General features: G+C 37.0%; 1 protein-coding gene across 9 annotated transcripts in view; it reads right to left on the reverse strand.

The window, feature by feature from the left end:
* USP34 (ubiquitin specific peptidase 34) overlaps nt 1-24,952 on the reverse strand; it is a 255,792-nt gene that overhangs the window by 171,718 nt on the left and 59,122 nt on the right. For 8 of the 9 annotated variants that reach the window (XM_036262508.1, XM_036262511.1, XM_036262510.1 and 5 more), the window contains exons 4-8: nt 14,868-14,918; nt 14,561-14,710; nt 9,532-9,599; nt 4,220-4,412; nt 2,377-2,438 (exon numbers count right to left, since the gene is read on the reverse strand). In XM_036262508.1, the coding sequence (XP_036118401.1) occupies nt 2,377-2,438; nt 4,220-4,412; nt 9,532-9,599; nt 14,561-14,710; nt 14,868-14,918 (524 nt within the window). Of the gene's footprint in view, nt 1-2,376; nt 2,439-4,219; nt 4,413-9,531; nt 9,600-14,560; nt 14,711-14,867; nt 14,919-20,299; nt 20,332-24,952 lie in introns of those variants that run through there. The other variant, XM_036262513.1, reaches the window with a different exon arrangement.

Raw genomic sequence — 24,952 nt, forward strand, 5'->3', positions numbered from 1 at the left:
TCGAAAAATGTCCTCGGGTGAGGATAAAAAAATAAAAATAAATAAATAAAATAAAATAAAATAAAATAATTTTTTAATTTAGTTTTTAGGAGAGAGGAAGGGAGACAGAGAGAAACTTCGATGTGAAGAGAGATACATTGATCGGCTTCCTCCTGCATGGCCCCTATGGGGATTGAGTTCACAACCCGAGCAATGCTCTGACCAGGACTCTAACCAGGACCTCTCAGGTTCATGGGAAGATGCTCAATCCATTGAGTCACACCAGCCAGGCATAACTCTTTTTTATACACTGTTAGATCTGACTTGCTAATATTTTCTGAAGACTTTTGCATCCATGTTCATGAGAAATATGGATATGTACTTTTCTTTTTTTGTAATGTCTTTGTCTGGTTTTAGTATTAGAGTATTGCTAACCTCAAAGAATAAGTAAAGCTGTATTCCCTCTGCTTCTATCCTCTAAAAGAAACTAGAGAATTGGTATAATTTCTTCCTTAAGTAGAATTCACAAGTAAACATATCTGGGCCTGGTGCTTTCTGTTTTGGAAGATTGTAAATTGTTGATTCAATTTCTTTAAGAGATATAGACTGACTCAGATTCTCTTTTTCTTTAAAAACATATTTAAACGGCTGCTATAAAAAAAAAACATTTAATGAAAAAGTGGAGATAGGTATATTTTAGGAAGAACAAAATAGGTTTCAAAATAGAGTGCAAAGTAAAAAATTCCCAATTTTTTTCATCTTACTAAATTATACATTAAAAACCTGGAAAGACTGAATAATTTTTCTTGTATGTCCATAGAAGTACTACATTTAATTAAAAAAAAAAACTTAAAGATTTATTTTAAAAAGCTATGAATTAACCCTGGCCAGTGTAACTCGGTTGGTTGAGCATCGTCACATGCACTGAAAGGTCGCAGGTTCAATTCCTGGTCAGGGCACATACCCAGGTTTTGGGTTTGATCCCCAGTCAGGGTCTGTGCAGAAGGCAACGAATCAACACTGCTCTCTCACATCAATGTTTTTCTCTCTCCCCATCCCTTCCTCCCTTTCCCTTTCTCTCACTGTAAAATGAATAAAAATGTATATATTTTTAAAAGCAATGGATGAGGCATATGGGTCTCAAAAGGTAAAACATCATTACTACTAATGGTATTTTACCTAATTCTGGGTAGCCCTACAGAAGCTATAATCCACGATTCAACTGTCTCATCTGCACAGTATACAAAAAATCAATTCAACAACTAAAAGTAATTCTAAAAAATAAACTTCATTCTTTCAGTCTCTTGGAGGACATTAAAAGGGGACCCAGGGAGTTTTGTAATATCTGACAACTGTAATTATAACTAACCAAGAATAAAATTGGACAACATTATCAGTAACAACCATTCAGGATTCTGGAAACATACATATAAAAGATTTCTCCCTGACTCTCTCTCAAATGAATTAAAAAACATTTAAAAAAAAGAAGAGACATAGTTCTCTCGTTTTCAAATTCATGAAGGACTGGGTTCAACTTCTGCTCTATGGGGCAGAACTAAAATTAATGCACAAAAGTTAAAGCAAAAATATGATACATTCATAAAATTATGAGTTTTCTAAAACCTTAACTTTATAATTTATACTCTGTTCAAGCAGAAGATATTATTACCCAACTAAGATTTAAAATCTGATTTCTATGATGAAAGGACAATTTAATGAAATAAATATTTCTAAGAACCTGAAAAGCCTTTAGCTATAAAAACTACTTATTTTCATACATGAGCATCATTAACTTGGTTTTCTTACATAAAATGTATTGAATGAGGTCTTTTCTTTTTCTGTATCAAATGTGCTTTCTGAAAACTATCAGTATCATATTCTTTACTACTAAATTCTCCTATATAAATAGTATCCTTTCATATTTTGTACAAATAACACTGTGTTGGTATATGCTTTTAAAACAAATGTGGAGAAATGTTTCGATATATGGTTCTGAAATCTTTTTTTTTTTTAATCCTCACCCGAGAATATTTTCACATTTATCTTGAGATAGAGCTGTAGGGAGAGAAGGTGGAAGAGAGAGAGAGAAACATCGACATGAGAGAGACACATCGAGTCGTGGCCACCCACATGACCCCAACCAGGCAGGGGACAAACTACAACCAAGGTAGGTGCCCTTAGCAGGAACCAAACCCGGGTCTGTCAGGTCCGCGGGCCAACGCTCTCTAACTGGCCAGAGCTGGTTCTGAAATCTTATTAAGACTGCACAAATGAAGCCAAACATCAAAGAATTTCTAATAAACATTTCACATCTAATAAAGTTAGAAGTATATTTACCATATAAACAGCTACACATTAAAATGGTATTACTTATGTATAAGTAATGCTCCTACTTACGTTTCTGTGTCTGATACCAACGATTCATTATTGCACACATCATTGAAGGTGTGAAGTTGATTCTACATTTAGAAAAACAAAAATTTCCAAAATTATTCTTATATTTATTAGCAATTGTCAAGAAACATGGTTTGATATTTGTGAATCATAGTCAATTAAACAGAACAAAATTATAAAATTTAAATAGATAATCAGATACATATACTTCCCAATTAGTCTGGCTATTTCCTTCACCATATCAAAACATTAAATAAATCCATTCCACAAGTATTACTTATGTGTTATTCCACTACGAGAAAAAAATGAATAAGTAAAAAACAAAAGTCTAATGGAAGGCAGGAGCAATATGTCATTATACACATAGAATTTTGGAAAGGCTCGCTAAATAAACACATTTAAGATTTAATTTGGGAAAATGGCAACACATATTTTCTATATTTACAAAGTCCAATACATGGGTAAAATCCAGCTACTTCAGAATAACTATACTACAAAAAACAGGCAAAAAATATAATGGAGTAAACCTAATGGAGACCTTGGTAAAACATACCCTTTGTAAAGAATGCAGCTAACTACTTAGCCGCAGCAAACCATTGTTAATGCAATACACACTCAAGGATATCAGGTCATCCTCCCTACCCTACTCCACAAGAGAGGTCAATAATAAAGATTTTTCCCTATTTAAAACAGTATTTGCTACTGTGCAAACAAAACAAAACATTTTGTCAAATTGGCTTTTGGCACATTAATTTGTGGCTTCTCCCTGGATAATAAATTAAATAACAAGTTACTTACAATCTGTAATTCTTTTTCTCTCTGAAAACATTAGGTTCTAAATGTAAAAACTGAAGTTAAAAATAGTGAAGGAGATGGACCCTGAAATCAAAAAGATCTAAGGTAGCCCAGCCAGTGGGGCTCAGTGGTTGAGCGTCGACCCATGCACCAAGAGGTCGCTAGTTCGATTCCCGGCCAAGACACATGCCAAGGATATGGGCCAAATCCCCAGTGGGGGGGCATGCAGGAGGCGGCCAATCGATGTTCTCTCTCGTCGATGTTTCTATCTCTCTCTTCCTCTCCCTTCCTTTCTCTAAAATCAATAAAGAAAAAAATTAAAAAAAAAAAAAACACCCAAGGAAGTCCAGTTGGTGTGGCTCAGTGGTTGATTATCAATCCATGCACCAAGAGGGTGAGGGTTCAATTCCCTGTCAGGGCACATGCCCAGATTATGGGTCCAATGCCCAGTACAGAGCATGCAGGAGGTGGCCAATTGATGTTCTCTCTCTTTGATGTTTCTCTCTCTCCCTCTCTCCTCCTCTCTCTCTAAAATCAATAAAAAAATTATTAAGCCCTGGTTGGTTTGGCTCAGCTGTTGGAGCCTTGGCCTGCGGACCAGAGAAGCCTGGGTTCGGTTCCCACTAAGTGCACATACCTTGGTTGCGGTGTCTCCGGCCCCTATTGGGGTCGTGTGGGTGGCAACCACTTGATGTGTCTCTCACATTGATGTTTCTCTCTCTCTCGTCCTCTCTCTCTCCCTCCCGCTCTATCTCAAGATAAATGCAAAAATGTCCTCGGGTGAGTATAAAAAAAAAGAAAAAATTTTCAGAAAAAAGACCTAAGGTTAAGTCCTTCTAAATCTAAGCCTCAGTCTAGTCTCCTTATAATTAAAATAGAGAAAATACAGAAATTATTGTTAGGACCATACAAAATAATGCATGTAAAATACTTAGCACAATGCCTGACATAATTGGTAAGTGTTCCATAAATGGTAGGTATTGTTATGGTGATGACGATAGGCTTAAACTTAAATAAAAAATGAAACAAAAATAAAGAAAATATAGCTTACGGTTATCTGACTTAGTCCAGCCAACCTCATTGTCAAAGTCGGTGACATAAAATACTTAAATGCAAGATCTAGGCTTTCTTTATCAAAGCATAACGTTGTGTCCAAAGGTTCTTTCACTGTGCTCCACATTAAGTCAGCCATGTTGCGAGCTGCACTCTGTCTTAACTCCTGATCAGAGAGCTTGCATAAATACCTAAAATGTTTCAGAAATAAAACATACAAAAAATCTTGCAAAATATTTCTAAAGACCACTCAATGATTTAGTAATATTTCTCCATACTTTCAAAAAGTTTAGTATAGTATTTGGCCTCCTTTACCCTTTTACCACTCTCCTACCAGATTTCCCTCTGGTAACCACTATCCTGTTGTTTGTGTCTGAATTTAAATTTTATATGTCATATATGAGTTAAGTGGTAAGGTTCTTAGCTTTTTCTGACTTATTTCGCTCAGCATAATATTCCCAAGGTCCATCCAAGCTGTCACAAATGGCAGTATTTCATCTTTTATGACTGAGTAGTATTCCACTGTATACATGTACCACACATCTTTATCCAATCATCTATTGTAGGACACTTTGGTTGTCTCTATGTCTTGGCCACCATGAATAATGCTGTAATGAACGTAGAGGTACATATATCTTTGCAAAAAAAACCCCCAAAAAAAACATTTCAGCAATGGCTGGTTTGGCTCAGCATTTAGAGCGTCGGGCCACGGATCGGAGAGACTCGGGTTCACTAAGGGCGCATACCTCAGTTTCAGGTTGTCCCTGGCCCCGGTTGGGGTTGTGTGGGTGCAACCAATCGATGTGTCTCTCTCATATTGATGTTTCTCTCTCTCTCTCCTGCTCTATTTCAGGATAAATGCAAAAATGTCCTCAAGTGAGGATTAAGAAAAAGTTTTCAAAATTTTCGATAGATACCCAAAAGAAGGATTTCTTGGTTATATGGTAACTCTAGTCAATTTTTTGAGGAACTCCATACTGTTTTACATAACGGTTATACCAGTTTACATCAGTGAACAAAGGTTCCTTTTTCTCGATACCCTTTCTCCAACACTTAATTATTACTTGTCTTGTTGATAATAGCCATTCTAACAGGTATGAGGTGGTATCTCACTGTAGTTTTGGTATGCATTTCCCGAATAGCTAGTGCAATTGAGCATCTTTTCATATTATCTGTTGGTCATTTGTGTGTCTTCTTGGGAGAAGTGTCTGATCAGGTTCTCTGCCAACTTCTAAATTGAGTTGTTTGTTGTTGATTTGTAAGAGTTCTTTATATATTTTGGATACTAATCCCTTGTCCGAGTTGTTATTTGCAAATATCTTCTCCCATTTAATTGGCTGACTTTTTGTTTTGCTAGTGATTTCTTTTGCTGTGAAGAAGCTTTAAAGTTTGACATAGTTCTGATTCATTTATTTCTGTCTTTATTTCCCTTGCCTTTGGGGTCAAATTAAAAAATCTTCCCTTAAGACCAGGTTTAATACCTATGTTTTCTTCTATGTAGTTTATTGTTTCAGATCTTATATTTAGTATTTGATTCATTTTGAATTAATTTTTTCCATGGGAACAAAGTGTAGTCTAGTTTCATTATTTTGCATACACCTTTCCAAATTTCCCAGTACCATTTATTGAAGAGGCTTTCTTTTTCTCCACTGTACGTTTTTGGCTCCTTTGTCAAAAATTATTTGCCAATATACATGTGGTTTTATTTCTGGGCTCTCAATTCTATTCTAGAGTGTGTATCTGTTTTTCCACCATGCTGTTTTGATTATCGTAACTCTGTAGTATAATTTGAAGTCATGTAGTATGATACCCCTAGCTTTGTTCTTTTTTCTCAGGATTGCTTTGGCTATTCAAGGTTTTTTGTGGTTCCATACAAATCTGATAATTTTTTTGTTCTATTTAAAAAATGTCACTAGGGCCCTGGCCAGTTTGGCTCAGTGGTTAGAGCATTGGCCTGTGGTCCAGAGAGACCCGGGTTCGGTTCCTGATGAGGGCACAGACGTTGGTTGCAGTTTGTCCCCGGCCCTGGTTGGTCGTGCAGGTGGCAGCCACTCGATGTGTCCCTTTCACATTAATGTTTCTCTCTCTTCCTCTCTCTCCCTCCCACTCTATCTGAACAAAAAATGAAAAAATATCCTCGGGTGAGGAAAAAAAAAATGTCACTAGGGCAAGGGCTGGATGGGGGGCAAATGGGGAACACGTGAAATAGAGTCAACCATAAAAAATTGATTAATTTAAAATGTCACTGGGATTTTGATGGGAATTACATTAAATCTGTACATTACTTTGGGTAATATGGACATTTTAACTATGTTGATTCTTCCAATCCATGAACACTGAATATCTTTCCATTTCACTGTGTCTTTTTCAATCTCTTTTTAATAATGTTTTGTAGTTTTCAGTATATAGGTCTTTCACACTCTTTGCTAAGTTTATTCCTAAGTATTTTGTTCTTTTGTTGCAATTGCAAAAGGAATTCTTTTCTTTTTTTTCCATTTCTTTTTCTAAAATTTCATTTTTAGTAATAGGAATGCAATGGATTTTTGTACACTGATTTTATATCCTGCAACTTGATTGTTTTTAATAGTTTTTTGGTGGAGTCTTTAGGATTTTCTATATAAAGATCAAGTCATCTTCAAAAAGTGACACTTTTACTTCTTCATTCCCAATTTGGACACCTTTTATTTCTTTCTCTTGCCTGATTGCTCTGGCTAGGACTTACAGTACTTTGTTGAATAAAAGTGGTAAGAGTGGACATCTCTGTCTTGTTCAAAGTTATCTTTTAAAAGCCATCATGATTCACCTGCTTAAAACCCTTCAATAGATTCCCTTTGCTAAAATTAAATCCAAACTTCTTACAATGGCTTGAAGGTCCTGAATAATCTACCCCTGCTTACTCAACCTCAAATCATAATTATACCCCCTTATACACTATGCTCCATAACAATCTGATTCTGATTTCTTAAATATGTCATATTCTTTCCAACTTCCAAGCCTATGTACGTTCCTTCTACCTGAAATATGTCCTAATTATCATCTGATTAGCTGACTCATGTTCTCCAGATGTCACTTTTAAGAAAGGCCTCACATTCTGTATTATATTACCTTACTAGCACATTCAACACTATTTGTTTCTTGTCCTGACACATTCTCCAATGACTCAAACGGTAATGAAGACATGCAAGTATTTGTGAATCAATAAGAAAAAGTATAAAGAACTTATAATTATTATCAAGAAATACAATCTTAGAACTCTTAACAGTTCACACTCTGAGTCTAATCAATACAATTCTTCTCTATCCTCTTCATAGGTTTCCTTCCCAGGCTGAGACTTACAAAACTCAACTGTCACCTTCTCCTCAAGGAGACTTTCTCTATTCCCACATTTAAAATTGTAACCCACCTTCTATAACTCTAAATTCAACCTTTGCTCCTATTTTTCTCTGTAATACTAATCATTGTCTGATGAACTATATCACTTATTTTGTACATAGACTGCACAAAAAAAGAAATCTTTTCTTCTGTTATATCCCCAGTGCTTAGAACATAATAATACAGTGGAACCTTGGTTCTCAAACTTAATTTCTTCCAGAAAGCTGTTAGAAAAGTGATTTGTTCAAAAACCAAATCATTATTTCCCATTAGAAATAATGCAAATTGAATTAATCTGTTCCAGATCCACAAATGATTCCGTTTTAATCTTTCTTATATATATTACATGTCTAGTATACTGTTTAATCTATAAATAAACAGCCCTGGCCAGTTTGGCTCAGCGGTTAGAGTATCAGCCTGCGGTCCAGAGAGACCCAGGTGCGGTTCCCGCTAAGGGCACATACCTCAGTTGCAGTTTGTCCCTGGCCCTGGTTGGGTTGTGCAGAAGGCAGCCACTCGATGTGTCCCTTTCACATCAATGTTGTTCACTCTCACACGCTCTCTCTTCCTCTCTCTCTCTCTCCCTCCCTCCCTCCTACTTTATCTGAACAAAAAATGGAATAATGTCCTCGGATGAGGATAAAAAAAAAAATCTATAAATAATCACTTTTCTTAAATTTATGGAACCACCCCCTCCTAGCCTTATTGAATCACTTTCAGCACTTGTTCTAGAGGTGTCTTTTAAGGCAGTCAGCATTCAGCATGGCTTTTTCACATATCATTGCCTCCCAATGCTATCACTGGATAACTGCTTTTTGCTTATTCAAATCAACAACAGTTTTTCTATCTCTTCAATTGCCTTTTCTTTATTTTTAAATCCTCACCCGAGGATATTTTTCTATTTAACTTCAGACAGAGTGGGAGGAGGAGAGAGGGAGAGAAAGAGAGAATCATCGATATGAGATGGACACATCAACTGGTTGCCTCCCGCACGACCTCGACCAGGGCCGGGACAAACCACAACCAAGCTAAGTGCTCTTGGCTGGAATCAAACTCGCGACTCATTGATCCGAGGGCCAATGCTCTACTGCTGAGCCAAACCTGACAGGTTTTCAATTGCCTTTGACTGTTGTCTTGTAAGCACTTTCACACCCTTAGCAACATTAGCACTTTTTTTTTTTTTTTAATCCTCACCCGAGGACATTTTTCCATTTTTTGTTCAGATGGGGGGAGTGGGGGGGAGAGAGAGAGAGAAACATCGACGTGAAAGGGACACATCGAGTGGTTGCCACCCGCACAACCCAACCAGGGCCAGGGACAGACAAACTTGAACCGAGGTACGTGCCCTTAGCGGGAACCGAACCCAGGTCTCTCTGGACCACAGGCCAACGCTCTAATCAACCGCTGAACCAAACCGGCCAGGGCAACATTAGCACTCTTAATGGCCTCTTTATGTCTTAAAATTGTGCTAATCATCGATTTCCCCAGCAACAAAAGCATTCTCTCCTTTGTTTGTTGCCTGAGAGATGTCATGCTGAGCTATCAGCATAAAAGGGTTGTCAGGTTCAAAACCAAAATTTTGTTCCACAACCAAGACATTTTTCCCCCTGTGAACAACTTGGTAGAGAATCAAAATGTTCTAGATGGGAAATGCTCGAGACCTGAGTTTTGACAGTGTATATCCGCTAACTGAAATAGTGGAATACCATGTAACCATTGGTAAAATCTTTAATTTTTATACACTCATATAAAAAAAAAGTTCAACATAAATGGTTTAAAAGAAAACATTAAGTATAAACCTATATATGCATAAAAAATACAACACAACGAACTGCAAATTACTATAAGGGACTTTAAAACAATAAAATTCTGTACTATATATAAATTATTTAAATGTACTACATTGATAATAAAGCAGAAATGATTTTATAAACATACCTGATAACATAGGTCCTAAAAGGGATAATGTGCTGCATGACAGCAGGAATATGTAGCCATATTCTAATCTATAGAGAAACAAAAAATGACATTAATGAATGAATATGAATACATGTGTCTTTCACTTTAATTAAAAAGAGCATTTAGTAGACTGCTGCCTCTAAAACCACATACATTTTATCTATTTTGAAAGGATAAACTAAGAAACAAGAAAATACACGTATCAAGTAATTTAACATATAAATATTTTATAAATATATACACAAATAAAATCAATCTTTTTTTTTTTCATCCTCACCCGAGGACATTTTTCCATTTTTTGTTCAGATAGAGTGGGAGGGAGGGAGGGGGGGGGGAGAGGGAGAGAGAGAGAGAGAGAGAGAGAGAAACATCGACATCAAAGGGACACATCGAGTGGCTGCCTCCCGCACGACCCAACCATGGCTGGGGACAAAATGGAACTGAGGTACATGCCTTTAGCAGGAACCGAACCCGGGTCTCTCTGGACCTCAGGCCGAAGCTCTAACGGCTGAGCCAAACTGGCCAGGGCTCAATCTGAAGAAAATTAGCTTCTTGCCAAAAAGGGAGAACCATTTATCCAAGTAAAATGGTAACAACCCAAATACTACAGTACTAAAATAGTTTTTTAATAAGTCATCTTAGTTTTGTTTTTTTTTAAATCCTCAACCGAGGATAGTTTTATATTTATTTTCAGAGAGAGCGGGAGGGAGGAAGAGAGAGAGAAACATCGACGTGAGAGGGACACATCAACCGGTTGCCTCCCTCACGACCAGGGCTGGGGACAAACCGCAACCAAGGTACATGCCCCTTGACCAGAATCAAACCTGCGACTCATTGGTCCATGAGCCAACACTCTAACCACTGAGCCAAACCAGCCAGGGAAACCATCTTAGTTTTTAATAAATCATCTCATGATTCCTTCTAAAAAATATCAAAAAGTGATTTCTAGTCACTTTGATATCCATTTAAAACAAATATATTTTAGCCCTGGCCAGCACAACTCAGTTGAAGCAGCTTCCCTATACCATAAGGTGTCAGGGGTTCCTAGTCAAGGCACATATTCAGGTTGTGGGTTTGATCCCCACTTGGGGCATGTGCGAGAGGCAACGGATCAATGTTTCTCTCTTACATTGATGTTTCTCTCTCTCTCTTCCTCCCTTCCTCTAAAAGCAACAATAAAATGTACATGTATTTTAGTCACACACTGATTACAATTATCAACAACTATTTACTGAATTAAGCTCTTACTCTAAGTACTCCAATCTAAATTACAAATGTTTCCTTTTTAATGTACGATATTCCAAACCCATTTTTAAATCTAATGGGCTTACATTGCAATAGTTTTAAATATAAGAATAAAAATCCTAAGCAAATCATATAACATGCAACAATGATACTAAGCCTTGACACAGGTAAGGGATACAAATTTTTTTTTAGTGTGCAAATGTAGTATGTATGACTTCACTCTAATCAAAGATATCTACATTAGTATAGCAAATACTATGCTAATGATAAAAAGTAAAAACTTTTCCTCTAAAGACTAGGAACAAAACAGGAATGTCTTCAATTTAATTTCAACTGATGTGCCTAGATAGTACAACAGACAGGAAACTAAATAAAAGGCATAGTACCAGAAAAGAATTAAAATCAAGACTACTTTAAGATGGTACCATTATGTAAGTAGAAAATCCAAAACAATTTTCAGATGTTTTTGGGATTAACTATTTTAGCAAGACTGTTGATTAAAGTTAATACAAATAGGTAAATCAATATTTATACACATATGTACACATATGTAAACACGAAACCTATGTTACATATACACACACATATACACACATATATATACTTCCTCTATACCAGAAACAAAGACTAATTAAAATTTTCAAAAAAATTCTTTACAATATCAAAAAATAGTATATTCCTAAGAATAAGCTAAGACATACAACACCTCTACATAGAAACAGAAAATTAATGGAAATATTAAAGAACATGTAAATATAAACACATTTACCATGTTTATAGATTAGAAAACTCAATACTGCAAACATGACAGTTCTCCTCAGATTGTTCTATATATTCAATGCAACCCAAAAAAGTTTATGTGCGTAACTTTAGACTCTGATTCCAAATGCAAAGATCCAAGAATAGACAGAACATTCTTAAATAATGACAAAGAATGGGGTTAAAACGTACAACACAGTGACTACAGTTAATAATGTATTTTGTATTTGAAAATGGCTAAGAGAATAATCTTAAAAGTTCTCATCACAAGTAAAAACTTGTTACCTATGAATGGTGTTAGATGTTCACTAGACTTACTGTGGTGATCCTTTTGCAATATATATAAATATCAAATCATTACGTTGTACACCTAAAGTAATGTTATATGTTAATTATACCTCAATTTTTAAAAAATGACAGGAAGGTGAGCTTGCTGTACAAGATAGCAAACCCCTGCTACAAAGCTCTGGAAATTTAAGGTCATATACAAATAACACAAGGTTGGTTAAGCAAATAGACTAGGAATAAACTAAAAAGCCCAGATCCATGCACATAAAGGTACCCAATTTATGACAAGAACGATACTTTAAAAAAAAGAGAAAAGCATTGTCTTTGCTAAAAATAGTGTCAGGACCAGTGGTTGTCTAGCTCAAAAAAGAAAATGAGCCCTGGCCGTTTTGGCTCAGGGTTAGAGCGTCGGCCTGCAATACAGAGAGGCCCCAGTTTGGTTCCCGCTAAGGGCACATACCTCAGTTGCAGTTTGTCCCCGACCCTGGTTGGTGGTGTGGGTGGCAGCCACCCAATGTGTCTATTTCACGTCGATGTTTCTCTCTCTCTCCCCATCCCACTCTATCTGAATAAAAAATGAAAAAATGTCCACGGGTGAGGATTAAAAAAAAAAGAAGAAAATGAATCTATACCCCTTACCCTCACCATACACAAAAAACAAATCCAACTGAACTGTAGATTGAAATGTGAAAGTAAAACAAACTATATATATTTCTATTCTGATAGATGAGAAAAGTGAGGCTTATAAAAATAATGTAACAAAATTACATAACATGTAACTGACCTACTACAATGCATACTTAGCACTATTTCTGTATAAAACTACATTCTTTAATAATACTAGACACAGCATCACTTTTACCCTTCTATGAATTTAAAAAATTGAGGCTCAGCCCTGACCGGTTTGGCTCAACGGTTAGAGCGTCGGCCCGTGGACCAGAGTCCTGGGTTCAGTTTCCACTAAGGGCAAAAGTGTCCTTGGTGAGGATAAAAAAAAAAAAAAAAATTGAGGCTCAGATTCAGAACTCAAAAGCAACTGTGAATCCAAAGCCTACATTCTTAATCTATATGCCATAGCCTGATCATGTAGTATTTTCATCCTATCAGAAACCAAGAAATTTTGGAATTAAAAATGACCTTGAAACAAATAATTTATTTCAAACATGTAAACCTGGAGGTCCAGATACTCCGTAAATTTTAGTAAAGCTAATGCCCTATCTAGTGTACTACTTCACTACAAAGAGAGTAGCATTGTTATCAATGAAACAAAGTATTTGGTTGAATCTTTTTCATCCTATTTTACACACACACACACACACACACACTCTCTCTAAGTATTTCAGATTAGTTATTATTTAAGGTAATTCAGTTAAGACAAGAATCTAGGCTTTGATAAAGTTAGGTTTAAGTTTGCTATACTAATTTTTTAAATGATGACCAAAACAGGTTATTAAAGGCTGAATTTTAATATACAGGCAGTAAAAAAGTGTTTATCTCTGCTTCTGTACTTACTGTGCTTCACAGTAACTGACATTCACAACATATAAATGAAATGTTAGGTCTTTGCAATACAAAAGGAAGTCAAGTACACTGTAGTAGTACCTCAGGCTAACCATCATTTAAGTAATCAAAAACTCTAAGAAGCCAAAAATGTCCCAGTAAAAAAAATCTCAGGCAACAAAAGTAAAAATCAACTTTTGTGCATAGCCACCTATCTTACATTTTCAGGTAAGAGGTAAATGGCTAAATTTACCTATTCCACTTACAATCACTAATTCATACAAATTCAACTTTATTATAATAAGATTTTAAGAAGGCTTTAAAGATATAATCAAGTAAGCTGAGGTCATACTTGATTAGGGTAAACCTTAATTCAATAACTGGTGTCCTTGCAAGAGGGAAATTTGGATGCAGAAACATAGACACACAAAGGAGAAAGCCATGTGAAGATAGACGCAGATATTGGAGTGATGCATCTATATATAAATGAAGAACCATCAAGGATTGCCAGCAACTACCAGATGCTGGGAGACAGGTACAGATTCTTCTTAAGGAACCTCCAAAAAAGGAACTAACCTAACACCTGATTTCTGACTTCTAATTTCCACAACCATGAAAGAATAAGTGTCTGTTGCTTTAAGTTACCCAGTCTGTGGTACTTTGTTATAGCTGCCCTAAGAAACTGAAACAGTATTATTCACCAAAAAAAGTGCTTTCTGAATTTCAATAAATTTTTTAAAATTCTGGTTATTAGTATAGGAAGGTAATATACATATTTAATAGTAAAATAAAAGAGACCCTAACCCTTTCTTTAAAGGAAAAAAAAAGTCCTGGCTGGTCTGGCTCAGCAATTAGAGCGTCAGCCCACAGACCAACAAGTTGTGGGATCGATTCTGGCCAAGGGCACGTACCTCCATTGCAGTCTGTCCCCAGCCCTGGCTGGGGTCGTGCCGGGAGGCAGCCAGTTGACGTTTCTCCCTCTCCCCCTCCCACTCTATCTGAAGATATTTGAAAAAATATCCTCAGATGAGGATTAAAAATAAATAAATAAATAAAGACTTTAACGTTTCCATACTCATTTTTTTTCCCAAAATATAATCCAGAAAAAATAAATTAATGCATATGCCAATCACTCAAAATCTGTCTATTCTGGACATAAAATGCATGTTATTAAAATATTAGACATCAAAGATGAAAACCAATTCCAAATACTTACGTTAGATACAACTGTAATAAATGCATGTGCTATAAGAAATGGCAAAGTTTCAGGAGTTCCATATTCAAAGCAATCCTTCATGAGAGAAAGGCCATTTTTCCCACAAAACAAACACACATAACGAAGTAAATGCAATGGTACTTCTACATCCTGAGGGGGAAAAAAAATTATTTTAAAACTTAATCAGGAATAATTTTTATTTTATTGTTAATACTGAAAAGTTACTGATGACATAAAAATAAACTCAAAAGATATGTATGAAAAAAATTTTCTATAAACCTGAGTATGAAAAAAGACAAAAACTTACATTCATATCACAGAATGCCCCTAATATGTTGCTTTCTTGGGTTGATATATCCTGAGTAAAAAAAAATATATACAATTAGTTTACACTACTTAATGAAAACCTTTAAAAAATACAATTTTCTAAAGACTGATTTTATAAAAACAGATTTTGCAATTGCTTCTCATCATGAACAGTGGTATTCCTAAGTGAAGCTAATATGATTCAGTTATAAAGTGTATGTTAATTCTTCTCCAAAGAAATCTTTTCATACTATGTACTACCCATTTTTTTGCCAACTTAAATAAAAGACTTTCCTTAAAGAATCACAGTAATTCTGATAAAAATACTAAGCTTAGTTAAGTAGTTTTGAAACTGTGCTTTGGAATCCTCTAGAGGTATTCTCAAAAAGTTTCACAAGGTGCTTTCCATATATAAAATTTAAACTATCTAAAAGCACAATCACCCCCTCGTTATGTGACAGAATAAGCTGATATGGAGGGCTTATTGTTGGAGGGCAATTTGGCATTATCCATCAGTATTTAAAGTGCACATTCCTCTGATCCAGGAGTTCATCTTCTGGTTAACTGTCTTAAACAACTAATAAAAAAGATTTGGAAAATGTATGTATATCAGGCTCACTGAAGTTATTCATAATTCTACAAATGAGAAACTTAAATATCAATAGGATGGCTAAATAAATGGTGGCATAACCATCCAGGATTTTAAGCACCCTCCAAAAATAAAAAGGTGAGCACTGGCTGGTGTGGCTCAGTGGGTTGGAGCGTCATCCTGTACACTGAAAAGTGCCGCGGGGGGGGGGGGGGGGGGGGGGCGGGGTGATTAATTGCCGGTCAGCACACATATCCAGGTTGCAGGTTCAATCACCAATTGAAGTGCATACAGGAGGCAACCAATCAATGTTTCTCTCTCTTGCTCTCAATTTCTCTCTCTCTCTCTCTCAAATCAAAAAAAAAAAAAAAAGCCTCAGGTGAGGATAATAATAATGTGAAATGGCATGAGAAATCTTTTTCAGGACAATGGAAATGTTCTAAAATTGGAATGTGGTAATGCTTGCATAACTCTTTAAATTCACTAAAATGATTAAATTATACATTTTAAACAAGTAATCTTTATGGTAAGTTATGCCTTTTAAAAGCCATTAAAGCCCTAGCTCATCTGTTAGAAAATCCGCCTGCACACTAAAGGGTCTTGGGTTCAATTCCCAGTCAAGGGCACGTACCTGGTTTGCAGGTTAGACCCCGGCCCCAGTTGGGGCACGTGCAGGATGCTGGAGGCAACCAATCAATGTCTCTGTCTGTCTGTCTCTCCCCCCCATCCCTCCCTCTTTCTCTCATTCTCCCTCCCCCCGTCCATTCTCTCTAAATATCAATAGAAAAAAATATCCTTGGGTGAGGATTAACAAACAAAAAAGCTATTGAAAAAATAAGGTGGATATATCTGTACAGACACAGATAACATCTTGCACTACATTTTTAAAATATATGTTTTATTGATTTTTTAGAGAGAGGAAGGCAGAGGGAGAGATAGAAACAGTAATAAGAGATCCAGTGGCTGTCTCTTGCACGCCCCCTACTGGACGAAACCCTGGCAGGTGCCCTGACCAGGAATCAAACCAGCTATACTGGCTGGGCTTACATTACATTAAAAAAAAAAAAATTAATATGATCTGATTTTATAATTACTTGATTATAAATATCTGAACTAATTTCATAACAATAATTTTTTTAACGGGATGGAGAAAGAGAAGTTCAGGCTTTTTAAAGTCTGTATTTTGTATGTTCTATATTTCTTGCTCACACTGAAAATGTTACCTTTATAAAAGAGAAAGCAAGATATTCCCATCTGAAAAAAGATGCCAAAGGAACCTATTCATTTGTTGCTGTTACCTGTATTATAAATTTGTTTCCCTGCTGACATACTTTCGAAACGACTCAGAGCATCACAACAAACTCAGAAAATTTCAGAATACCAAGTAAGTGTACTAACCCTATTAACTCTATTCCCAACCCTCTACTCCCATGGCCACAGTTAAAGCTTTAACTTATTCTCAACAAACCTTTCATCTTCAAAAATTCCAGAATATAAGAACTGCTTTGGTATTATTAAATAGAGATTCATGATCCGTGTGAACCATGCTGAAAACATTACCCAGGACTCAAGATTTCTACTGCCTAACATGTACACAGCTAAAAAATCTCTTTAACAGAATTCTATATTTTGATATACAAAATGTTACTCATATCTATTTTGGATACACAATAGAACTGTTTTACCATTTTATATTTCTACCCTGGATACATGAAGACAAAATCCTAAGGTATTATCATAATCATATTCTAAGTAGTATATAAAGAGTTAACATAAATCTATGGGTAACATCACTAGAAAGTCTTGCTAAAAGCTAAATTCAGCCCTGGCCAGTTTGGCTCAGGGATTGGAGCATCGGCCTGCAATCCAGAGAGACCCAGGTTCGGTTCCCACTAGGGGCACGTACCTTGGTTGCAATTTGTCCCCGGCCCTGGTTGGTCATGTGGGTGGCAGCCACTCGATGTGTCCCTTTCACATTGATGTTTCTCTCTTTCTCTCTCTCTCTTCCTCTCTCTCCCTCCCAGTCTGTCTGAACAAAAAATTAAAGAATGTCCTCCGATGAGCATAAAAAAATAAAATAAAATAAAAGCTAAATTCAACATTAACTTTACTTTAAAAAATTCTAATTTTAGATGATCCCTATAAAGGCCTTAAGAAATCTATCAGAAATTTTTAATGTTTTTGTTCTTTTCTAAAACCTCCCATTTATTGAATAAGATGATATCAATCTATCTCTAGAAATAAAGAGAAATTTGCCTGTTTCTTTAAGAGAAAAAATAAATAAATAGAAAGTAATTCTATATCTAATTAAGCAAGTGCTACTCCATCCATGATCAAACCATAAAGAATTGAAGGCCTATAGATTAGGAATAAAATTTTTGATTAAAGAGAAGTCACTAATATTGGAATGAGATAGTAGTGATAGTTGTATAAATTTGGGACTATATTAGTACTTATGAAATTATATACTTTAAAAGGATAAATTTTAAAATATATAACATTTTAGCAGTGGGCAGTTTGGCTCAGCAGTTAGAGTGCCTTGGCTTTAATTCCCAGTCAAGGGCATGACCTGGGTTGCAGGTTCAATCCCTGGCCCCAACTGGGAGGCAACCAATCGATGTCTCTCTCTCACATCCATGTTTCTCTCCCCGCCTTCCACTTTATCTAAAAAACAATGGAAAAAGATCCTCAAGTGAGGATTAACAAAAATAATAACAATAATAAATATATATACAGTAGTCCCTTGCCACTTCGTGCTTCGACTTTCGCGGCTTCACTCTATCGCGGTTTTTTCAAATATATTCATTAAACAGTTGATCAAGACAGTGAAAATAATACAGCGTGTGCTCGGTTGTCTGAGTCAATTATACACCCCTATATTACAGTTAAAATTAAAATTATTGTACGTATGGACTGTAGGCCTATGTATTCGAGCATCCCAGAAATCCTTCATCACCAGGTGTAACCACTAGTCTGGAACAAATTACCTGCGATAAATGAGGGACGACTGTATAACATTTTAAATTATTAAAAGGGTAAATAAAAAAATCCACCAATTTACACCATACACAAGAATAAACTCAAAATGGATAAAAGACTTAAATGTAAGTCATGAAAGCATAAAAATCCTAGAAGAAAATGTAGGCAGCAAAATCTCAGACATCACAAGTAGCAGAATTTTCACCAATACATCATAAAGGGCAAGAGAAACAAAGGAAAAATTAATAAATGGGACTACATGAAACTAAAAAGCTTCTGCACAGCAAAAGGAACCAGCACCAAAATGAAAAGGGAACCAACCTACTGTATGGGAGAATATATTTCCCAATGATACATCAGATAAAGGGTTCATTTCCAAAACACATAAAGTACTCATACAACTCAACTAAAGGAAGACAAACAATCCAATTAAAAAATAGGCAAATTCCAGCTGGTGTGACTCAGAGGTTGAGTGTCAACCCATGCACTAAGACGGTGCCAGTTTGATTCCCAGTCAGAACACGTGCCCAGGTTGTGGGCCAAATCCCCAGTGGGGGGCATACAGGAGGCGGCCAACTGATGTTCTTTCTCATTGATGTTTCTATCTTTCTCTCCCTCTCACTTCCTCTCTCTCTCAAAATCAAAAAAAAGATTAAAAACTTAAAAAAAGTTTTTTAAAAAAAGGGCAGAGCATGGCTGGTGTGGCTTAGTGGTTGAGCATCGACCCATGAACCAAGAGATCACTGGTTCAATTGCCAGTCAAGGCACATGCCCAGACTGTGGGCCAAATCCTCAGTGAGGGATTGATGTTCTCTCTCATCAATGTTTCTCTCTCTCCCCCTTCCTTCCTCTCTCTCTAAAATCAATAAAGAAACAAAAATTTTAAAAATAAAAATGGGGCCCTGGCCGGTTTGGCTCAGCGGTTAGAGCATCAGCCTGCGGTCCCGAGAGACCCGGGTTCGGTTCCCGCTAAGGGCATGTACCTTGGTTGCAGTTTGCCCCCGGCCCTGGTCGGTCGTGCGGGTGGCAGCCACTCGATGTGTCCCTTTCACATCGATGTTTCTCTTCCTCTCTCTCCCTCCCACTCTACCTGAACAAGAAATGTCCTCGGGTGAGGATAAAAAATAAAATAAAATAAAAATAAAAATGGGCACAGAATGCCCGGGTGGTGTGGTTCAGTGGATTGAGCATAATTCCATGGACTGAGAGGTCCTGGTTCGATTCCTGGTCAGGGCACATGCCATGCCTGCTTTGCAGGCTTGATCCCCAGTAGGGAGCATGCAGGAAGCAGCTGATAAATGTCTCTCACATCAATGTTTCTATCTCTCCCTTCCTCTCTCTCTAAAAAAATCAATAAAAACATTAAAAAAATGTGCAGAGGACCTGAATAGACACTTCTCTAAACAGGACATACAAATGGCCAAAAGATATATGAAACAATGCTCAGCATCACTAATCATCAGAAATGCAAATTTAAATTACTATGAAGTATCACTTCACACCTCCCAGAACGGCCGCCACCAACAAATCCTCAAATAATAAGTGCTGGTGAGGGTGTGGAGAAACGGGTATGCTAGTACACTGCTGGTGGGAAAACAGACTAGTGCTGTCTGCTATGGAAAACAATATGGTGTTTCCTAAAAACAATTAAAAATTGAATTGCCATTTGACCCAGTGATCCCACTTCTAGGAATATATCCTAAGAGGTCTGAAACACCAACCAGAAAGAAGATATGTTCATAGCAGGGCTCTTTACAATAAGATCAGGAAACAACCCAAGGGCCCATCAGTAGCTGAGTGGATAAAAAAGCTGTGGTACATTTACACAATAGAATACTATGCTATAAGAAAGAAAGATCTCTTACCCTTTGAGACGACATGGAGGGACCTGGAGAATATTATGCTAAGCGAAATAAGCCAGTCAGAGAAAGACAAATATCACATGATCTCACTTATTTGTGGAATATAATGAACATAATAAGCTATTAAACAAAACAGATCCAGATATATGGAAGTAGGGGACAAGACTGACAAACCTCAGAAGGAAGGGGGATAGGGAGTGCAAAGAGATAAACCAAAGAACTTATATGAATATATGCATAACCAATGGACACAGACAACAGTACATTGAGGGGGAGGCGGGAGGAGGGTGTCAATGGGGGGAAAAAGGAGGGACATATGTAATGTTTACAACAATAAAGATAAATTTTTAAAAATTTAAAAAATGTAAGTGGAAAGTGGCAAAATAAACAAGTCTAATTTCAGAAATTTGGAAAATAAAGAACTATATATTTAATCTTCCTGATCATATTACACATGCATTTATAACAGAATTGCAGTGGTTTTCTTCTTTCTACAATTTTTACAAATGTTTTTATTGATTTTAAAGAGAGAGGAGGAGAGAGAGAGACACACAGAGAGAGAGAAACATCAATGAGAGAGAAACATCAATCACCTGCCTCCTGCACACTCCCTACTAGGGATGGAGCCTGTAACCCAGGCAAGTGCCCTGGCCAGAAGAGAACCAGCAACCTCCTGGTACACGAAAGACACTCAACCAACTAGAGCCACACCAGCTGGACCTTTCTACCATTTTAATACGTTTTCGCTCTACTTAGTAAAAACACTAGGGCAATACCTTATTTCATAAAATTACATATAATTATTTAGAATAAAAGTATGTAACTGCCGCCCCCCAAAAAAACTTTTAACCTGAATTAATGTTACTGATTTCCAAAGACTACATCTTTAAAAAAAATTATCAACTTCAACAGGGGATGGAAAGAACAGAGTGGGAAGAGAGGCTCCAAGTTCCCACCTTATTCACTAGTGGCAATAGATACAATAATACAAAAAAAATAATACTAACAGAATGAGTTAAACACCTTGACTTACAAAAGAAAATACTACTTTTTACAACTGGTAGTTACAAGTTAATTTGTTAGGCCTTTTTTTTTTTTAACAAAGGAAAGTCCAAATTCTGTTATCTATGTCTCTAAGAATGAAATTCAAAATTCTATGTGCTTCTACAGACTTGTACCCCTGAAACCTAAATATTTACCAATGTCACCCAAAAGATTCAATTAAACAATTATAAACGGAAAAAAAATATGTGCTTCCTTTTCCTCAATCATTATTACTTTTTGAAAGAGTAACAGTAGCCCTGGCCAGTTTGGCTCAGCGGTTAGAGCATCGCCCTGCGGTTCAGAGAGACCCAGGTTCAGTTCACGCTAAGGGCATGTATCCTGGTTGCAGTTTGTCCCTGGCCCTCGTTGGGTTGTGCGGGTGGCAGCCACTCGTCGACGTTTCTCTCTCTTCCTCTCTCTCCCTCCCACTCTATCTGAAATAAAAAATGGAAAAATGTCCTCGGGTAAGGATTAAAAAAACAACAACAATAAATACAACATATATTTACACCATCAAAATGTGCAGATCACTGCCCTGGCCGGTGTGGCTTAGTTAGTTGGAGCATCGTCCCATACACTAGAAGGTGGTGGGTTTGATTCCAAGTTGGGGCACATACCCAGGTTACAGGTTCGGTCCCAATCAGGGCACTTTTGGGAGGCACCTGATAGATCACATCAATGTTTCTCTCTCTCTCTAAAAATCAATAAAAACATGTCAAGTGAAGATTTAAAAAATATATTTTTTAAAAAATGTGTAGATCACTGAACACAGTTCAATTTCTGAGTTTACAGTGATAAGTTTGAAATGATTGAGAACCCCTATAATAGAATAAGACCTGAATTCTAGAACTCTCTCAGCAGTATAGTGTGCAAACCTAACCAAAACTTTTAACATCTGAAACTAGTTCCCTCTCATGTAAAATAAGGATATAGACCAGGTTTCTAAAGTCAGAGTTATCCAAATACTAATAAATGAGTACTGAATCTTCTCCAAGAGTCTTAGCCAGTTTGTGGCTCTTTAAAAATAAAAATCGGCCCCGGCCGGTTTGGGTCAGTGGTTAGAGCATCGGCCTGCGGTCCAGAGAGACCTGGGTTCGGTTCCCCCTAAGGGCGCGAATCTCGGTTGTAGTTTGTCCCCAGCCCTCGTTGGGTTGTGCGGGTGGCAGCCACTCAACATGTACCTTTCACGTTGATGTTTCTCTCTCTCTCTCTCTCTCTCCCTCTTACTCTATCTGAACAAAAAATGGAAAAATGTGCTCGAGTGAAGATTAAAAAAAAAAATCAGAATCGACTTGGCTGGTTTGTCTCAGCGGTTAGAGTATCGGCCCGGGTACCAAAGAGTCTCGGAATAGATTTCAGTCAAGAGCACATACCTTGGTTGCAGTTCAGTCCCTGGCCCTGGTCGGGGTCATGCAGGAGGCAGCCAATCGATGTCTCTCTCTCTCTCACATCAATGTTTCTCTCTTTCTCTCTCTCTCCCCCCCCCCCTCCCACTCTACCTGAAGATAAATGAAAAAGTATCCTCGGGTGAGAACCAAACAAAATCAGAATCAATGGCTTTATCTGGAAAGAATGGCATAGTGGTATAAAATGAGACTACAAGGACTATCTCCTTATAAAAAGGTGGGATTAATAATCTCTATAAAAAGCCCTGGCCATGGTGTGGCTCAGTGGTTGAGCATCGACCCATGCACCAAGAGGTCACTGGTTCAATTACCAGTCAGGACACATGCCCAGGTTGTGGGCCTGATCCCCAGTGAGGGGCATGCAGGAGGTTGCCAATGGATGTTCTCTTATCGATGTTTCTATCTCTCTCTCCCTCTCCCTTCCTCTTTCTCTAAAATCAATAAAGAAAAAAAATTTTGTTTTTTAAAAAGCCCTGGCCAATTTGGTTCAACGTCTGGAACATCAATTGGCTGCCTCCTGCATGCCCCACACTGGGGATCAAGCACACAACCTGGGCATGTGCCCTGACTGGGAATTACACTGGCGACCTCTTGGTGAATGGGATGATGCTCAATCCACTGAGCCACACTGGCCGTGCAAAATTACCATTTTTGAAAATCTTTCTTTTTATTAACTGACCAGCAAATTTATTTTAGGAACAAAATAGCAGATTTAATATTGCTAAGTTCTATTAAGAGATTTTTACTGGAAGAAAATTTCTAGGAAATACTGCATGAATTTCATCTTATCTAGGTCCAAACCAAACTATTCTTAGCATCTTTCAATTATTGATTTAAGACATTAAAGCACTACTCATCCCAGGCAGTGTGGCTTGACGGTCACCAGTTCGATTCCCGGTCAGGGCACATGGCCAGGTTGTGGGTCAAATCCCCAGTGGGGGCACGCAGCAGGCAGCCAATTGATGTTCTCTCTCATCGATGTGTCTTATCTCTCTCCCTGTCCTGTCCCTTCATTACTCTCTCAAATTAATAAAGCAAAAAAATTTTTTAAATTTTAAACACTTTCATATGGTGTTAAGATTACATTTGGCAGATTTGCACAAATGGATCCTCTTTTTGTTGAAAATGATTCTGAGATGACACTTTTTAGAATATTTAATAAATAGCCTATAACATGAAAACAATTCATTAAAAGATTTCTATATGAGAAGATAACAGACTAAGAATTCTAAAAGATAGAGCATATTATTCTGGTTTTAAAATATTCTTATGAAGAAGTCATTGTAATAGGGAAAATATCCACCTCCTGGACAATGTTTTTAAAGAATCTCAATTCAATGTGAAAATATTTTCAGTAAAAGAAATATTTTTTTTTAAGATGAAGAAAAGTTTAAAGAAATCAGTATGAAGGTTACAGAACAAGTAAGCTCAAGAAAATAGACTTTTTAGAAAGGCATGTCGTAGATTTGTTAATGGCCACAATTCTTCCCATGTCAGAATGCACAGGAAACGGAATGTACTTTAAAAGTTTAAAATGAAACTTTATCTCTCCTCCCCCATCCAGAGATAAAGTCTACTTCACACCCCTTTTTATCTGAACTGCCTTGTGAATTTCTTCAACCAACGTAATATGGGAATACTGATGCTGTGTGGTTTCAGAGGCTGGATGTTAAAAAGCCTTATAGCTTCTATTTTTTCCTTCCTGGATCAATACTAAGACTATCATGTAAGGAAGTTAGTCTATTCTAGTGGAGAATGAGAGAAAATGTGGAGAAAATATAAGGTGCCCTAGACAACAGCCAGCACCGACTGTCAAACATGTGAGTGAAGCCATCTTGGACCTTCAGACCCATCAAACACTAAAAAGTAAATGCAGCTGCATAAGTGAAGCCACACAAAACCAGCAAATGAATTGCGAGGTCAACCTACAGAATCATGAAAAATAATAAATCACTATTATTTTATGCCACTAATATTATACATTACCACATAACTGTCTCAATTCCCACTATGTTTTTTTTTTTGTTCAGATAGAGTGGGAGGGAGAGAGAGAGAGAGAAGCATCGACGTGAAAGGGACACATCGAGTGGCTGCCACCCGCACGACCAACCAGGGCCGGGGACAAACTGCAACCAAGGTACATGCCCTTAGCGGGAACCGAACCCGGGTCTCTCTGGACCGCAGGCCAACGCTCCAACCGCTGAGC

The sequence above is a fragment of the Molossus molossus genome, unplaced genomic scaffold, assembly GCF_014108415.1.
Source record: "Molossus molossus isolate mMolMol1 unplaced genomic scaffold, mMolMol1.p scaffold_m16_p_15, whole genome shotgun sequence".
In the NCBI taxonomy this organism is placed as follows: domain Eukaryota; kingdom Metazoa; phylum Chordata; class Mammalia; order Chiroptera; family Molossidae; genus Molossus; species Molossus molossus.